Source organism: Otolemur garnettii, unplaced genomic scaffold, assembly GCF_000181295.1.
Source record: "Otolemur garnettii isolate 467f Iridium unplaced genomic scaffold, OtoGar3 scaffold00080, whole genome shotgun sequence".
Classification (NCBI taxonomy): domain Eukaryota; kingdom Metazoa; phylum Chordata; class Mammalia; order Primates; family Galagidae; genus Otolemur; species Otolemur garnettii.
In genome coordinates, this window is record NW_003852475.1 from 763,431 (window position 1) to 782,307 (window position 18,877).

Consider the following 18,877-nt stretch of genomic DNA (forward strand, 5'->3'; position numbering starts at 1 on the left):
ATTCCTTAAAGAATGATTATAATCCCTTGTGTTTGTATACCTGGAAATTCTAAAATGTGTGAGCGTATTGTATAATTTAATTCATGCAATATCCCTGTGAAATGGGATTCATATAGCCCATAATTTTTATATGCAGATCCTGTAGGACAGGGAAGTTAAACAAGGAGAGTTTTATAGCTGGAAAGGGCCTCAGAAGTCTAAAACAATGCCTCATTTTACTGTGAGGAGACATTATCAGTCATCTCGAGGTTGTTGCAGATCTGAAAGCCCTAAGTTTCTGTGATTTTAATGTGTGGCTCATAATGACACAGGTTCTTAAAGACAAAGGTTGGATGAAAATCTTCAGTTCATTCTGGGAAAGGTCCCAGATTTGCCTCCCTCTCTGGGCTAAGCTCTGGGAGAGGGTTTAGGATTGTATTAATATCTCTAACAGATATGGCACGAGGAGCAATGTATATGAAAGTAAACATTCTTGACTGGATAATCACAAATTTTAGTCTTTCTTTCCTTCATTTTCTTGGCAATCTTGAACCATATTGGTTCAATGTAGTACATCTCATCATTTTTATTAGTGATAGAGAGTTAACACCTCCCACCATATCTATCCAGCTGCATGGTTGAGAGAATCAAATTGGCAGGTCATGCAAAAAGTACTGTATACCTACCATGTGCTGACACTGTTCCAAGCACTGCAGGTAAAGGGCAGGACAGATCCAGCCCCAAATCCCTTGAGCTCATGGGGCCAAGAAGACTGATATCAAAGACACAAGTTTCAGCCAAGTACCACAATAGGAAGGCCCACCAGGAGATCTCAGACAGCTTCCCAGAAGGAAGTGATCCTTCAGCAGAGAACTATAAAGGACGTAAGAATTATCAAGGGGAAGAGAAGAGAGACTGTCTGGGGAAGAGCCCTGAGGGGGGAAGACATTAGCTGGCTCCAGAGACACCAGCTGGATGTCAGTAAGGGTATGGTACTAGGAGAGATCAGAGAAATAAACGGGGTCAGATCTTATAGAACTTGTTGAGGATTGGGGAATTTATTATATAGTTACTAGTAAGCCATTGAGAGTTTTAAGCAAGGTGGTGGCATAAGCTGATTTGTGACTTAAGAAGATGGTCCTGGCTCTTGTGGGGAATGACTTGAGCAGAGTGATGGGGGCTTCTGCCTAGTCTGGGCAGGAGATGGTGGTGGCTCCAAGGAAGGTGACAGTAGTGGGGACAGTAGACAGGAACAGATTTGGGAAGTACAAGTGATAGGCTTAGGGATCAATTAGATGTGGGAGGGAGGAAGAGGAAGTAGAATGGGACCTGGGACCACTTGCAGGTTTCCAGCTACAAAACTTTGCTGTGTGGTGAAGGAAGTTATTGGGAGCAGTACAGACTGCGCAGCTCTGGTGCCTGTCTAGTCATTAATTCAGTTTCAACCTGCCCCATTATAGGTGTGCACAAGTTTTCCAAGACGTGATGTTGGGTAGGCTGTCATCTGCCCATCTCCTACCCAACAGGAGTCTGGCTGTGGATATCTACGGAGGCAATTTGGGAATTGCATGTCCCTAGAGAGGGCATTTGGAGCCAGAGTGATGGCGGACATGCCCAGGGAGAAGGAGTGAGTAGAGAGCTGAGGGCGGTGCCCAGAGGTGCTCTGCCGAATGAGGATCAGCAAAGGAGATAATAGATGAGGAACCACTTTAAAAATTAAAGGAGGATGTTATTGTTGCACTGCAGTGTACTTATTATGTATAATAATGTGCATCTCTGACATTTACTGCTGCACTTGGATGGGAGAGATTATATTTAATGTTCCCAAATCTGCAAGACTGTTTCCTCCAACTTCTTGTTGCCCTTATTAAAAAGAAGAACCTACCAGGGGGGATTGATTCTTATCATATCATGCTATAGTAATTTCATTTTCAAATCATTAACAGGAAGGCATCTCCAACTGATCATTCTTCATACTAAGCCCTATCTTAGAAGCCTGATACCATCTCAACTTTTCCCAGACCCTCAGCTCTAAATCAGACAGCATGAGCCTGGCTCCTGCTTGCAACTCTTGTGATATCTCTCCCATCTGCTGATTTGGGGTGGGGTGGGGTTGCTGCTAGTCCTGGCATTTGGCTATAGATTGTTCTAACAATTTTATTGCTGACTTACATGAGATGAACAGATAATGGGGAGCTGAACTCATTTTCTATTAAATAATTTATTTTGAAACTGCATTCTAGATTGTATATATGGGGAGGGCAGAGTCAGCCTATGACAGAAAACTGTCTTCAGCTCAGAATTTAAATGAATTTTCATAGGAAAATATCCTTCCCTGGAACTGTTCTCATGCATAGAAGTGGGGGTGGGGTAGGTGTTCTTGCTTCTCATAAGATAAATCCAATCAAAAACAGACATTCTGCAGGAGTCTAGCCTGCCCGCCTCTTATTCAAAGCTACCTTGCTTCTTTGAATTCCATCAAGCTTCTCTCTTAGTAACAGAAGTTTATTGTGTTCACCTTAAATGTAAAAGGCCCTTTCAAGATGATACCTTTCCTTGTCATAGAGCATGAGATGGGAATCTTTATTTCTTGATAGCTAAGATTCTGCTCTGCACCATGGCGTCCACAGGACAAAATTCATTTCTGAACTTGTGGCCATTTGAATTGAGTTACCTTAATTTGCATTTTAAGACTCAAAGCATTTGATCTTTGCTCTTCTGCTGTGCTCCCAACCGAGGAGGCCAGAGGGTCAGGATCTCTGGGTCACACTTCTGGCCCTACTACTTGCCAGCTATGAGTTTTGACAGGTCATATAACTTATCCATACCTCAAGTTTCTTGTTAATATAATAGCAATGAATTAAGTAGTGGCCATCTTCTGGGACTTCCTGTAAGACTTAAGTAAGCAAGTGCAAACTAAGTACTTAAAAGAATGTGTGTGAAAAAGATGTGCTGTGTTAATTTTAGCCATGTAGCCCTCGATCCTGGGAGCACATCAATGCTGTGCTCAGTGCTTGACAGACGTTCATCTCCTTTAGCTTTCCTTAGGTAGCTGAGATTCGAACCCAGTCCTACCCCTCGCACTGTACAGTTGGAGGGAAGGATGGGGGAAGGAAGCAAGGAGCGAAGTCATCTGGGACGAAGGCCGTCTTGGCCAGTTAACCAGACCATCAGACAGTTACAGAGGTCTCCTGTCCCTTAGCATTCCTCCCAGAGAGGAATTGTGTGAAGCTAGGAGAACTGGGAAGGGCTCAGGGCTCCAATTGTCCTGAGATTTGGAATTTTCCCTCTTTTTGCAATCCTAGCTTTGATCAGTTTCTTATTTTATTTTATTTTTTGAGGCAGAGTCTCACTTTGTCTCCCTCAGTAGAGTGCCCTGGCATCACAGCTCACAAAAACCTCAAACTCCGGGACTCAGGTGATTCTCTGGCCTCAGCTTCTTATGTAGCTGGGACTACAGGTGCCTGCCATAATACCTGGCTATGTTTCTTGCTTTATTATATCCTCTACTTTTGGTCCACCCTTTGCCCTTTACGTCCCAAATACGTGTGTGTATGGGGCGGGGGTTGGTAAGGGATGCAGGGCGTTAGGCAAAAGTGCTGTTAGCTCCATTTCCAGGGAGGAGAAAAGAATTTAGTCTGTTAGTCAGGAAATATGGTCCTCTTTCTGCTGCTGATTAGAAGGATGACCCTGGGAAGTCATTGCTTTCTGGGCCTTATCTGTGAATTTGGGATTGCAAAGTGTCTGACATCCTGTGGTTCTACTCAGGCTTCTCCTAGATCTCTGACCTCTGTGAGCTATTTTGGTGACAGCAATAATGGTAGTAGAAAGGAGGTGCTGGTGGTGATGGACAGTGGTAATGAAGGTGGTGATGACAATGGAGGTGGCACTAGAGGTGATAATGATGGTGCTGGAGTTGGAGGTGGGTGCCATGGTGATTGTTGTGGGGACAGAAGTAGAGGGAATGGTGGTGATGATGATGGAGGGGATAGTGGCAGAGGTGCTGGTGGCAGAAGTGGAGGGAACGGTGATGGTGGAGGTGGTGGCAGAGGTGCTGGTGGCCGAGGTGGAGGGGATCCAGGAGGTGGGGTGTGATGACTAACAGGGGCCCTTGTCTGGGAGCAGGCCCTGCACTTTGCCCCATGCTTGAGTATCTACTTCAGTCCTTCCAGCAGCTGGAGTGCTGAGATCTAGATCACAAGGCTGAGCATCCCTGGGCTGGGGATCCAGGTCAGGTAGAGGCAAAGCTGGAGTCCCCTAGAGAATAATTTGCTATAAAATCTGTGTGAGGCTTGTGGTAAGAGGGGAGTGAATCTGGCGACCTTCATGTTCTGCTCTTCCCAAATCATTTCCTGTGACAACTCAGTTGTACCTAGGGGAAAATTCAGGGTTTTTATGGTCAGATTTCATTCTCCCCAGGTCATGCAGCATGGAGTAGAAATGGGGTTCCACTGCCTTTTTTGAATGCTTCTCTGACAAAGACTTGTGATTTAAGGGAACCTTAAACTTGTGATTTTAGGGAACCTTAAATCACTTGGGACAAGTGAACATCCTGCAACACATCTTTGGCAAAAGTGGTTCTCTTTGCCCTGTTTCCCCCACTGACCCGCATATGTACTCTGTTTGTACCCCTTGGGGCCATCTTGGAGAGAAACAGGGAAAGAAATGAGTTTTCAATGTAGAGAGCTTAGGGTTGGTCAGTAGCAGGGAAGCTTAAGGCGAAAGCTGCGGCCCCTGAAGGCAGCTGGCGGAATCTAAGAGTCCTCCACCCTTGTCTAGTCTTCCTTGTCTGGCTGGGGATTCTGCTCTTGTTTGAATGAAAAGGTGATCCCTTCCCCCAATTCCTATTCTCTCCTTCTCTTCCCCTTAGAAAGGAGAAGGAAAAAAAATCAGGCACTAAGCCCCAAGTCAGGGAGCTAACAATGACTTTTCTGGACAGGGAAGGTGGCTGCAAATTGGTCTACAATAGATGAAAGCATGTTAATGACTGCTACCCCAGCCCCGTCCCTGGAACCTTCCTGCCCTCCTTCCATAGAGCAGCTACTAGGGAAAGGTTTTCTCTTGTGCACTGAGGATGTGACAGTGAAGGCTGAGCATCTTGTCCTCGTGGATTTTATGATCTAGTTTACACTGTAGTGTAATGATGGGGGTAGGAATAAAAAGTCTCCGTGAACTCATAGAAGGGAACTTGATATGGATTTGTGGAGCCAAGCAAGGCTTCCTGGAGGTGGTGACATTAAACAGAAACTTGTGGACAAAGGTCTGGACTAAAGTAAGCCTGGGCAGTTGGGGTGTTAAGAAAGAAGGAGGAAGGGTCAACAGAGCATCAGCAGGTGCAGAGTCCTGTAGACCAAAGGGAAGAGGTCGGGGGAGGGCCTACTAGGTCATGGGGACAGGGGTATAGAAACCAATGGGGGCCTGTGACACCCTATGCTATGGGCTGTATTGTACCCCTGCCCCCAATCATATTTTGAAGTCCTAATTCACATGTGACTATGACTGTGGAGATGGGGCTTTTAGGAGGTAATTAGTGTTAGCTCAGATCAAAGTGCAGGACACTGACCAGTAGGATTGGTGAACTCATAAGAAGAGAAAGAGATTCCTCTACCTCCCATTCCTCACCTCCCCCTCCCCTCCACCCACTGCCAGGCGTGAGAGCAAAGAGAGAAGGTAGCTGGGAAATGGGGCCTCACCAGATACCGAATGTGCTGGCATCCTGATCTCACACTTCTGAGCCTCCAGAACTAAGAGAAATAAATTTATTGTTTACACTACTCAGTCTATGGTATTTTGTTACTGCAGTCTGTGCTGACTAATACACCCATATCTAGACAGTGGTTGGCAGAAAACACCTTCTTGCCTTTAATCTTTGTTCCTAATTCTATATTAGTAACAGAAGCTGTAGCTCCACTTGGGGTATTATGTGAGCTCATAGGTTGACAATACCTCCCAGCTCACACCCTTGGAGAGGCTGATTCTCTCCTCTTGGCCAGTGCAGCTGGAAGTGAAACATACCCCACCTCCCTTGGGAGGAAGCTCCCAGCTCTGCCCTCTCCCCGAACCTGGCCTCCCCACTTTTCCTCCCACACAGTGGGGGATGTAAGGCCAGCTGGCTCCTCTGCCTCTGCCATTGTGTTGGGCGCTGGTCCTCTCAGTCTGGGACCCACACAAGACCTTGGGAAAGGAAGCAGGGTCTGTAGGGGTGCTTGCCTGTTCCCACAGCCCTGCGATGCCTGTGTAGTCGTGGCTTGGCCTAGGCACCAGCTGGCATCATCTGAGGCTGCTTGATTTCATTAGGCTCTGAAGGTAGGTCGTGACCCATGCAAACACCACCGGACTGGGAGGCCGGACTCCTGCGCTGTGTGAATTTGGGCACCTCATTCCACTTCTCTCAGGATTCTGCTAGCACACCAGTAGACTATATTCTGAGGTCTTTTCAGGAAGCTAAATTCTATTAAAAGTGCAGACTTAGAGCCATTAATCAGTGTTTCTAAGTGGTGTCACTTAGCTGGTATGAGTCCCCCACTGCCAGGGATGCCCCAGCCATGAGCTTCTCTATCACAGTCTGCAGCTTCCCTGGTGGGCGTGGAGGGCATTGTGCCCCAGTCACCACCATCCTCTCCTCTGTTGTGTGTTCCCAGGGAAGAAGCATCTGGCTTCACCTCTCAGGCTAAGAAAATAGCTATAGGCTTTTGCAGCTATATCACACTTGAGGACTTTACTATCAGCAGATTTAGAACAGACTGGTTTGCATTAAAAGCCACACAGCTACATACAGTTGAGATCCACATAGAAAAATATTTATTTAGTGGATTCCAGTTGATCATTTGTCATGCATCATAAAGGAACAGAGGCACTAAACCACAGTGACAACCCTAAATGCCATTTACTTTGAGTGCAAGTGGCTGCCCTACAGCTCCCAGATAGGAGGGTTTATTTTAGAAATACATGTTTGTTATTGTAGCGATTTATTGTTTTCCTTCTTGCACTGAAGCTTGTAGAGCAGAATGAGATGGATGTAATGCTTAGCAAATTGCAGCCCATCTGGAATCTGGTTTCTACATCACATTGCAGAGGTCTCTGGCCTCAACATGGTAGATGGAGTCACACTGGGGAGACGGTTCTTTCCGGGGCTCCATCAAACAGCTGTGGCATGGACAGGACATCAAACCATCTATCTTCATGGACAGAAGCAGCCATCTGTGGCATTTACATCATTTTAAAGCTGTGGCCTGTGCTCCTCTCTGAAAACCAAATCCCAGTAACTATCTTCTCCTAAAGAAAATTTCTCAATAGGAAAGAGGGCAAGGAGGAAGACCTGTTTCAAAGGTCACTGGGTTCACTGGTCAGTGGAAAAGTGGGTGCAAAGTGTCCAAGCAATTCCTGGCAGGGTTGGAAGACATGGGACCTGGATTTGGCTCTCTGTGGGGGTGTCTTGGTTCATTCAGTCTTTGGTCAACTACACCCCATCCATGTTGCTTCCAAAGCCTCTCCGATTTCCTTCCACAAACCTAGCAGAGAGTGATGACTTCCTTTCTGGAAGCCCGCTGGTAGCTTCCTGCAGCTGACTCTGTCACCTTCTCAAGACCATCCAAGAAAATAATGGAAGGGGGAGGTATGTGCCTGGAAGCGCTGTGCATGGTGTGGTCTGTGGGGACTCTAAAAAAAGGTGGAGGGAGAGAAAGGGAGGAAAACAGAGAGAAGAGAAATGAGAGATGCCATTGCTTTCCATACTAGAGAAACATGTAAAGAAAGAGGAGAAATGGAGATGAAAAAAGTGGGGAAAAAGGAGAGGAAAGGGAAGGACATGAGTGGCAGAAAGAAAAGAGGGAGCAGAGAAAGGATGGAGACCAGGCGGAGGAGGACATGGCCCAGAATGAGAGCGCTGGCAGGGGGCTGTCAAGGAGGCACCCCGAGCATCATAGTTATTGTCAGCTCTCAGTGGACACTCATTAAAATGTGATGCTTCAAAGGCAAGTGAGTGAGTGATGGCACCCCTACCAGTGCCCACAGATGGGGGGCTCTGCCTCAACTGACGCTGTGTATGTATGGCAGAGTTAACCGAGGGCTTGTTCACCCCAGATTGCAGTCCCACCCCCACAGTCTCTGATCCGGTAGCTCTGGGTTGGGGCCTGCAAATTTGCATTCCTACCAAGTTCCCAAGGGTTGCGGAAGCGACTTACATGTGTTCCAGAGACTATTCCCCCACCCTTTGAAAACCACTGTCTTTGAGGTGAGAGACTAAACCAAGGTTGGTGCTGATTTGGATTCCTCAGGTCAGCCAAGGTCAGAGCATGGGATCAGAGTTTCAGCTGGTTTCCAGAAGCAGATTGGCAAACACTAACATAGAAATTGAGAAAGTGCTAAAATCTTTTATTGGGTATATTTGTCTCTTTCTGGCTCTTCATTCAAAGAACCATATGCTTACTTTCCATTTGGCAACTGCTATTTAAATGTCAGTTGACAAGCAGATGTTCCTCACCCTACTATATGCAAACTAATTTATTGTCCACAAAACGTGATGGAGTGTTCTCTCACCATGCAGGGTGCCCACTGTCTCTACCCATCCCTCTGTGGCAGCCACGCTGTGCCTTGTAGCTCATGGAAGGTGAGATGCCATTGTGTTCCTCCATGCCTGCTCATGCTGTGTCTCTGCCTGAGCTGTCCTTTTCCAGGATAAGTCTCACTCACTCTCTTTTAATTTCTCTATCTGAAGTTGCCTGCCTGTGAGAACGTTCCACCAGACTTTGTAGCTGCTAGGACAGTGCTCTGCTCAGACCACAGTTCTGGCTCTTAGGAAACCAGGCTGTGCTCACCTTATCCTCTTCAGCTTTGAATCATCAGTATCTAGGACAGTGTCCATAACAGGTCCCAGTCAATCAAGAAGTATTTGCCCCAGCCTGAGCAAGAGCCAGACCCTGTCTCTACTAAAAATAGAAAAATTAGCAGGGTGTTGTGGAGGGTGCCTGTAATCCCAGCTACTTGGGAGGCTGAGAGAGGAGGATCACCTGAGCTCAGCAGTCTGAGGTTGCTATGAGCTAGGCTGATGCCATGGCACTCTAGCCGGGAGCAACAGAGTAAGATTTTGTCTCAAAACAAAAAGAAGTACTTGCCAAGTGAATACATGAAGTCCAGAGAACTTAAATCAGGGGGAAAAGGAGAAGAGAGGGTAGAAGGTGGTGTGGAGAGGTCTAACCCCTACTCACTGCGGTTAGGGTTAGAGAGAAATTGGAAAATAGGGGCAAGAACAGGTGGGAGGAAGGTAGAACAGCTGTAAGAATCACAGACATCCTAAATCATCAACATTCCCCTTGTACCCCTAAGGCAGCAATGATTCAGTTAAAATGGGACTCCCACACTAGAAGGAAAAGCAACTCTTTGGCATTTATTTAAATCATACACAATGCCTTTGCTTGAGAAGAGGTAACATTTCCAGATCTTTTCTGATTAGTACTAGCTAAGTATCCTTTTTTAATAGGTACTTAACGTAAGACAGATGGATGGATGAGTGGACAGATAGACAATTAAGTGGATAGACAGATGGATGAATGGATAGACAGAGACAGATTATCAGATGGACAGATGCTAGATAGATGATGGAGGGATAGACAGACGATAGTTGAGACAGACAGAAGGAGGCCTTGTAGGCTAGGTCACCAGGTCATGACCTAAAATTATATTTTGGTTTCTAAACATTTTTCAGCTCCCTCAGGCTGGGACTTTACCTTCATTTGGGTGGGAAACACGGGCTCGAGAGATTTGCCAAATCCCAGTTCTTGGTGTACCAGGTTCTAAAATCTGAAGACAAGCTGTTGTGTAGACTTGCCTCTCATTGCATCCATGCTGTGAATCAATAGCGTTTGAGCCTCAGGCTGGAAAATAAACCCCCAAACTCAGTAAAAAATAACAAGAGCCTCACTTGGCAATCTAGGATAGAATCTAGTATTTTGAGCAGCATGGCAGGGTGAAGGAATCTTGTCACCCTGACCCCGGGAGATTTGGGGCAAGATACTTAGCCTCAGTTTCCTCATTTATAAGACAAAGGGATCGAGGTGTCTTCCTGCTCCCCCACTCCCTGATGACTCTAAGATGAATCCTGGGGAACACATAAATAGTTACTTTCACTGTAAAGGATAGAGGGAAGAAAACAGTGCAGTGACAGATACATCAATGCCACCATGTCCCGGGCTGCAGAGCTTAATGCACTTCTGAAGATTAAACCAAGCAGCCTGACTCAGATGCTGTTGAAATGTCAGGCTTCAGTGCAGGGTGGTGTTAGACATCTGCATTACTTGTTTTTTAAACAACATTACTTTGCCAAGAATGAATCTGTGTCATCATCTAATGGCTCTTGTCATTTTAGTGTGGTGATCAAGGAGGAAAAATGAAAGTACTTTATGTGGAAAAACAGATAAGATAGGAAAGTATTTCATAACCCAGAGTGCAAGGCTGTCTGCAGTATAATACAGATCTATCAATAATTCAGTTAAAACAGTTTACCGGCTTTACATGAGTGGGTTCTGTTCACTGATCTTCATTCGAGTTCACACTAAAGTTATTTAACTGCAGGCTGCGTATTACACCACACAGACCAAAGCATTATAGATTTTTCCCCAAATGTAATATACAAGTCCAAATTGATTGCAGCCAAACATAAATTTAGTCAAATCTTTAATATACTCTATTAAGGCATGAATAAGACTTTAAAACTTGGTCTTAGCTACAGAGTAGCTGAAACTAGAGTCAAACCGATTGTAAACAGCCAGAATAGAAAGTTACCTCTGGACAGGGTATTTATTCTCCACAATGTATTATCTAAAATAATAAAAGTGCTTTTTTCAGATGTGAAAATGAGCATGACTCATCATCATAAAATGACGTTTACCAGGGGGCAAGTTTGGTTTCTCTCCCCTAAGAGACTGACCTCTACTATACTGCTCACAATCACACGCCTCGCATTTGTCACTGGTTGCACCTGTATGTCTAATGCTCCATTTCCCTAGAACAAAAAATTCTTTCAAAACACAAGGAGAAAAGCACTAGCCATTTTCCTCACCTCTAGCTGAGATGGGGAACATATAATCCAACATCCCTGCCAGGTAGCTGGCATAACATGTACTGTTCCAGAATGGCGAGGTAAAATTTAGAATGAGAAATGTAAAATACAGATACATTCTTGTGCTTCAGAATTATTTAAGTTTTGAGTAATCTGGGCTTCCCTGATATGGGAGGGAACAAGATGAGACAAGATGGGATAAAACTGTTCTACACTATAGCAAGAATGCATGCTCAGAAATCTGACCGGGAGTCAGCACTGGTTGCACTATAATATAATGAACACGGCTACATGGGAGATAACCTTGGGGCTTCTTGGTTTGACATGACTCTGGGTTTGTTGCTGAAAATAAGATAGTTGGGGGACTGGGATGAGGAAGGAATAGGAAGTTAGCTACTTGGGGTGGGGGGTATGAGGGATTACTTTAATCAGTGCTGTCTGGTATTGGAGCACTAGCTACATGTACCTGTTTCCAGAGAAATGTACTGTGAAAAATCACAATTGGGTTTTGAAAACATCGTATGAATAAAGGAAACATCTCATTAATAATTGGGGGGTGATTACTTATTGAAATTATATGTAAAATAATATTTAGGGTATATTGGATTAAATAACATTATTAAATTGATCGATTTCACTTGGCTACTTTTTTTTTTTTTTTGAGACAGAGCCTCACTTTGTCACCCTTGGGAGAGTGCTGCGGCATTACAGATCACAGCAACCTCCAACTCTTGGACTTAAGTGATTCTCTTGTCTCAGCTTCCTGAGTAGCTGAGACTGAAGTTTCCTGCCACAACACCTGGCTATTTTTAGAGATGAGGTCTCACTCTTGCTCAAGCTGGTCTTGAACTCCTGAGCTCAGACCATCCACTTGCCTCAGCCTCCCAGAGTAGTAGGATCACAGGCGTGAGACACCACACCCAGCCTCACTTTGCTATTTTTGCTTTTTGAATGTGGCAATTCAAAATTTGAAATTACATATATGATCTACATTATATACTTCCAGTGGATAGCACTGCTCTGTATGTTTTACAGGTAGAATTATGGTTCATGTTTACTTTCTTGCTTGTGTTTCCATGTTTTCCAAACTGAAAATATGAGAAACAGACTATATTGTGTCTTAAGGAAAACAATGTACATGTATATCATGGATTTTGGAGTCTGACAAGCACTTGCCCTGGCTATAGCATTTGGGAAACTAACTTCTTCATTTGTTAAGTAAAGATAATAACTGCTTTGACCTCACCAGATCAAAGCTCTCTGGGTTGTTGTCAGGAATGAGAAATTAGCAGAGTGCTTCGCATAGAAACTGGCATATGGAAGGTTCAGTAAATATTCCACGTTATTCTAGGTTATGTCTCGAGACCTGTCAGATGCATAATTTTTTAATCTAGGTCCATTTTTAATTCAGGTCATTGCCTCTCCTGCTCTTCAAGTTTGTACTTGCTATCCTGTCTACCTACTTCTATACCCAAGAGACGAACTTTCCCCTCTTTTCCTTATCCTTGAGAATCTGTAGGCTGACTGCTGGTTTGCTATTGCTGGTTTATATCTAGCTTCCTCCTATTTAGTCACTTTAGTTCATTTCGATCTCAGGGCAAGAATTTCATCCTGGCTAAAACTACAAACCACGCCCCAGCTCTCTATCTGCCCTTGTGCCTTGCCGCCTACCTGGATGCTGGGTCTTGCTTTTTACTGAACCCTGCTTCTTTTGATGGGATGATCAATCACACAATTGACACAAGGCAAGTGCTCATGGAAAGCTAACAGAAAAATAAGGGTCATGTAAACAGATCAAAAGAACAAAGAGCAAAGAAAGGACAGAAGAAAGCAATTTTGTTACTTCTCTCCCCTTGCCCCACCACCCACCTTCTCCTCTAGTTGCCTCTACCTGTTGCCTTTAAAGCTGTGCGATGTTCAGCTCCTGGTGCTTCTCATCCCTTTTCTAGATCCTCGCCACCTGAAGTACAGCTCCGACATCTAAAAATGTGCATGCAATTTTCATACTATGGGAAGTGAGTCCTCAGATGAAGATGGTTGTACTTGTTCTCTGAAATGCAGTGAGAGGAAGTGTGGGGGGGGTGTGTAATACTTTGTGAAGATGCTTAGCTTCTTGTGGTATGGTATGTGCCTAGCTCCTTCGCAGTTAATGAGACAGACCTCTCAGTCAGGGGGAAAAAAGACCCTATCCAAGTATTCTTTTAAACATCAGAAAAATGTTGATGTTTTTGTTCCTATCCAGCAACTGTAATTAGGTAATTCGGAATACACTCTTGACTTAAGTTGGTATTTTTTGTCTTTTCATTAGATAGGTTACTCTGCCTGTTTTTTTTTTTTTGGAGATTTACCGAGTATTCTCAGGATAGCAAATTCAAAGGAAAGAATTAAGCAAATTGGTTTTCATTTCAAGGCTTGGGCTGAGGTTTAACAGGAAAAACCCTCAAAAATCAAGGGAGAAGAGTTTTCAAGGCCCTCCTTGCTGACATATGAGGATTGTAGAGTATTGTTGTTTCTGGGGGTAGCTGAGTTATTTAAGGTACAGAAAACACACCTAAGGACCCTCCGCCTAGGGATACTCAGGCCATTGTGTGCAGGAAGCCCAGCTTAGAATGTGTGAACATGGCTGTTTTTCCTGGAACATTTACTAATAAAATATTTACCATTGATCATAGGCTGAAAGCAATCATTGGCAACCATTGCTTCCCCATACTTTCCTGGAAAATCAGAAGGTTTGAAAATGTGAATCCATTTTCCTTTTTATATTATGATTCAAATTGAAGAACAGGAGGAAGCCTTTCTGAGAATGTGAATACCACTTTAAAGTATCAGCTCTCTACACAGGAACTTACATCCTGGTGTCTTGGCTTGTTAGGAAAAGAGAAAGCAAATGCTCTGGAGATTCCCTGATCATCCTTTTTTCTTCTTTTTTGTTTCTAGTCACTGTAGATAAACTCTGATGATGCCTGTGTTATCAGTTGTTTGTAGCTATGTAGCATCTTTTTCTCTGCCAGAACTGTAGAAATACTGATGATTATGTAAGTTGGAATGCAAATAGTGGGCATGCAAACACTCGAACATGCAGTCAACAGTGGATACACACAGGGACACTGAAAGGTCTCTTTTCCAAGGACTGCTGACACTGCAGCTCAGTGCTACGAAGAGAGTTGAGCATGTTCCAGGCTGAATTTGAAGATTTACATTTGCCATTGTTTTGGGATAATTTTTTCCCACATGACGATGAAAGAGATGGCGTTATCTAAAAGCGTCTGAAAAGAAACAGGTGCTGTTGCAGACATGAGCATTGTGATTCCCGATGTGCACACCTATGTCCCCAAAAAGCCATCGTCAGTAACAGGCTATTCCTGATATCACGTCCCCTTAAGTCAAATACAAAATCAGCATCATTAAATATGCTTGTTTGTTACCGATGGGACACTACTACTTCCATTTGACCTAAGAATATCACTGGATCGTCTTTGTGCAGACGTTATCTAATACAGCTATACTGTACGTATACATTCTATTTTTTAAAAAAACAAAACGACATACTCTGGTTTCTCTTCAGATCGTATAAATCTTTCACCTTAAAAAAAAAAAAGACAAAACCAGATTTATTGGCAACATAAAAATGCTTTCTGGATACATAAGCATCAATGAAAACTTTTTTAATAAATAAATTAACAGGCATAAACAGGTGTAAACACACTAAGCATTTAATGGTTTTTAACACAGCCAACTCCCCTGGGTTTGAAACAGTGTTAAATTCTTTTGCTAGTGGCAAAAGCAGCTGTCGAGCACAACACTGAAAAATTGGTACCATTTCCTGGCCAGTAAGCACAGAACGGAGGGGCTAAATATTTTATGGTTTGTATTTATTTATTTAGTTCTCATGCTGCGTTGTTTTGTTTTGTTTCTCCCTCTCGCCCGCTCAGGGCTGATCGTGGTGACCCTGGCCGTCTGCTGGATGCCCAACCAGATTCGGAGGATCATGGCCGCGGCCAAACCCAAGCACGACTGGACGCGATCCTACTTCCGGGCGTACATGATCCTCCTGCCCTTCTCGGACACGTTCTTCTACCTCAGCTCGGTCATCAACCCGCTGCTGTACAACGTGTCGTCGCAGCAGTTCCGCAGGGTGTTCGCGCAGGTGCTGCGCTGCCGCCTGGCGCTGCCCCACGCCAACCACGAGAAGCGCATGCGCGCGCTCTCCGCCCCCGGCGCGCCCAGCGCGCGCTCCGCCCGCCGCCCCCTGATCTTCGGCTCCTCCCGGCGCGGCTCCTCGGCCAGGAAGGCCGACAAGGTTTTCCTCAGCACTTTTCAGAGCGAGGCCAAAGCGGAGTCCAAGCCCCAGCAATCGAGTCTCCAGTCGGTGGAGCCCAACTCCGCGACGAAACCCGCCAATTCTGCCGCAGAGAACGGTTTTAAGGAGCAAGAAGTTTGAATGTTGAGGAATGAAGCTTTGAGTGGGACGGGCCGTACCCACGCTAAAGCGACATTACCCTCACACCGCGGTCACAAGAGAAACTGTGCCCGCCAGGGACAGAGCGGCAGCGAGAGGCTCTGGGAAAATGCAGATGCCCTCCTTCCCTTCGCGATGTCTACCTAAGGGCTGCTTCGACCTGCCTGGCCTTGACTCTGATTACAGGGACACGGGAGCACACTTTTGCTCCCCCCCCTTCAAGTGTCCACACTGAAAAATCGGACTGAATTTATTCAGCTTACAAAAATGCTTTCACAAGGAGCTCTTTCATTATTTGCAAAGGAACAAAAAGAACACACATACTCCCCTTCCTACCCTGAATAAAAGGACACCAGAAGAAACTCGGGGAGGTGGGGAGCGGGGGCCAGAAGAACAACGCAGGAGGGGGTGGCATCTCCATCAGCTTCAGCAGTGTGCCAAGAAGAGCGCTAATTTGAGGAGCAGAACGGTGGTGGAGAGCCCCGGCCTGAGGACCGAGGCAGAGCTGCCCCTTTTCTTGGGCCTTGGCCCGTTGCAAAGAGGGGTGTTACAGCAGCTGATGCACACTGAGTTCAGTTTCCCTGGGGAGCAGAAGGACTGGTACCCGGCGGAGGCGATGAGACAGGCCGCTGACGACGCACAAGACTTGCGGTACATGATCCCTGCAACACAGACCCAAAGGAGCTGGGTTAGTGTGCACTGGCCAAATGCATATGGACAATTCTTTCTTACTCCTCCTGCAGCCCAGAAACATGATGAAGACAGGGAGGTGCTTCAGGCTGTTTCATCAGGCTTCCCCAGATACACAAGACATAGGCTGAAAAAGGCAGTCACCCTTTCACCATTCTTTTTGTTGTTGTTGTTTTTTAAAGACAGAATCTCTCTCTTTGTCACCAGGCTACAGTGCAGTGGCCTCATCACAACTCACTGCAACCTCAAACTCTTGGGCTCAAGCAATCCTCTTGCCTCAGCCTCCCATCTACCTGGGACTACAGGCACCCACAGGATGCCTGGCTAATTTTTCTGTTTTGGGGAGAGATGGGATCTTCCTCTTGCTCAGGCTGATCTCTAACTCCTGAGCTCAGGTGATCCTCCTGCCTCAGCCTCCCAGAGTGCTAGGATTACAGGGCTGAGCCACCACGCCCAGCCTATTTCAACACTTTTAACAAAATTGTTCCAAAAGTTATTTTAGATGCCAGTACCAGTGAATAAACAACTGTTAAATGAAAAATGAAAGTCTGCTTTTTTTTTTTTTTTAAGTTGGAGTTTATAGTGTGTACAAGACACAGAGCTCGTTATTTATTTTGGTTCAAACTGTTTCATGCCAGAGAGGACCACCAAGTAGTATTTCTAAATCTCATCTCTGTTAGTACTTTATAAGCAAGCTCAGAGAGGTGGCTCTCAACTATGTGTTGATAAAATACTGAAATTTTCTGAAGACCAAATCCTAAAGGGGAAGGACTGTGATCCATACTGAACAGGCCCTGATTTTTTCCAAATTGGATTTAGTGAAGGGGCATCAAGCTAACAGTGTGTCCAAGACAGCCTTAGTCTCAGGAAAGCAGCTCTGCCCTCAGGTCACATGGCCATCCGCCAAGTCCAGGCCACACCTTGGTGGTACACCCTGTCTGGGCTTAGAAAGGAACTTCCAGAGAAGACTGGAGGGAGGGCCTATCTCATGGAGTGTGTCCTGTCCAAAGCGCAGTATACTCATCAAATTAGGGTATCTTGGGTAACCACTTGATTTCTTAAAGCTGGATATTTACACAGTTCAAATCATAATACTAGTTAAACTTATTTTAAAGGATTTCCTGCCTGCCAGGCTGTGTCTAGCTTACTTACTATTATACTAGCGCTAAGTCTACAAGGGAGGGCCCCATGACTACCTCCATTTACAAATGGGGAGCCTGAGGGTCAGAGGTTTAGTAACTTGCCCAAAGTCACATAAGCAGGAAGTGAAGCTGGGATTTGAACCTAGCATTCTGGTGCCATGCCCTTCAAGAGCACTGTATATGGCTCACAGTCCGTAGCACAGTGGTTATAGCACCAGCCACATACACCAAGGGTAGCTGGTTCAAACCCGGCCTGGGACTGCTAAACAATGACAACTGCAACAAAAAATAGCCAGATATTGTGGCAGATACCTATAGTCCCAGCTACTTGGGATGCTGAGGCAAGAGAATTGCTTAAGCCCAAGAGTTTGAGGTTGCTGTGAGCTTTGATGCCATGGCACTCTACTGAGGGCAACATACACTCTGTCTCCAAAAAAAAAAAAAAGACTATTACTGTATATAAAAGAGGACACCAAATTGACCACAAAAGTGGTATCGTTTTTTGGGGTTTTTTTAGGGGGGGGCTTTACTCTGATAAAGCCCTCTACATGTGTGGCTATTTTACAGCAACATTTTTTTGTACACTTAATATATAATGCTACAGCTGGATTTTGAGGGAAACGGTCTTGGTGTGATTGCTGCTCATCCCACGGGCAGCCGGGGCTCCTCACCTGGTCCTTCTCTGCAGATCTATGGGCAGGTGTGATGTGGGGTTGAGCCCCCTCCTCCTTGAGAATTGCTACTTTAGATGCTGTAGAAACAGTACAAAAATCAATCTGTCTAAAACTTCTAAGTGGGAGGTAAAGAAGTACTTTAGATTTACCTTAAAACATGCAATTTTATGTCATTTTTTCTATAACTGCATGTTTGTAAGGATTGATTTTCTAGCACTGTTAGAAAATCCTGGAAGGCAGCTGCTGTGGTGAAAGCCCAGGCACAGAGGACCCGTATGTGTGTGGGGGGAAGCACTGTTTGATTTCTAAGGAATTGGCTTCAGGGCATTGCCCATTTATAGATTTCCCATAGTCTCCACATTTTCTATCCGTTTTCCCTTTTAGGAACTTATCCTTTTATTCCTAAATACTAAAAGCAGTAACTGTGTTTTTTCCATTTCAACTACCATGAACTTTTTTCCCTTAAGTGAATTTTAAGTTTAAAAATATTCATGGAATATGTTTTTCACTGTAAAAAGTTCAGCTGGTCAGTAAGGTGAAAACGCCCCTCAAGTACTCTTTGCTAGTGCCAGGCCCTCCATAGTCTCCCTCCGAGGCAGCTGCTGTCATCGGCCATGTGCCTCTTTCTAGAGCTTCTTCTCTACTTTTACATACATGCCCATGGAGAAATCAAGTATATGGGTATGTCCGCATTAGTTAATGGTATCACGCCCTCTATGCTGTTCTGCAATTTGCATTTTTACTTAGTGGCATAGATGGGGGGCTAACTTGGCAGGGTGAAGGATCAGGGTGAAGGATGAGGTAGGTTAGTTTGGTACAACAGCACATGAGGTTATGACAAGAATAGGGTGACCAGATTTTGGCATCGGTAAGACGG

The 18,877-nt window shown here is 45.0% G+C and overlaps 2 protein-coding genes across 2 annotated transcripts in view; one reads left to right on the top strand and one right to left on the bottom strand.

The window, feature by feature from the left end:
* GPR39 (G protein-coupled receptor 39) overlaps nt 1-15,496 on the top strand; it is a 215,546-nt gene extending 200,050 nt beyond the window's left edge. Inside the window, exon 2 of the mRNA XM_003794368.3 lies at nt 14,968-15,496. Within this exon, the coding sequence (XP_003794416.1) occupies nt 14,968-15,476 (509 nt within the window). The 3' untranslated portion in view covers nt 15,477-15,496. The remainder of the gene's footprint in view (nt 1-14,967) is intronic.
* A 198-nt stretch (nt 15,497-15,694) lies between these two features.
* The window catches only part of LYPD1 (LY6/PLAUR domain containing 1), a 31,664-nt gene continuing 28,481 nt past the window's right edge, over nt 15,695-18,877 (bottom strand). The window contains exon 3 of the mRNA XM_003794369.2: nt 15,695-16,156. Within this exon, the coding sequence (XP_003794417.1) occupies nt 15,921-16,156 (236 nt within the window). The 3' untranslated portion in view covers nt 15,695-15,920. The remainder of the gene's footprint in view (nt 16,157-18,877) is intronic.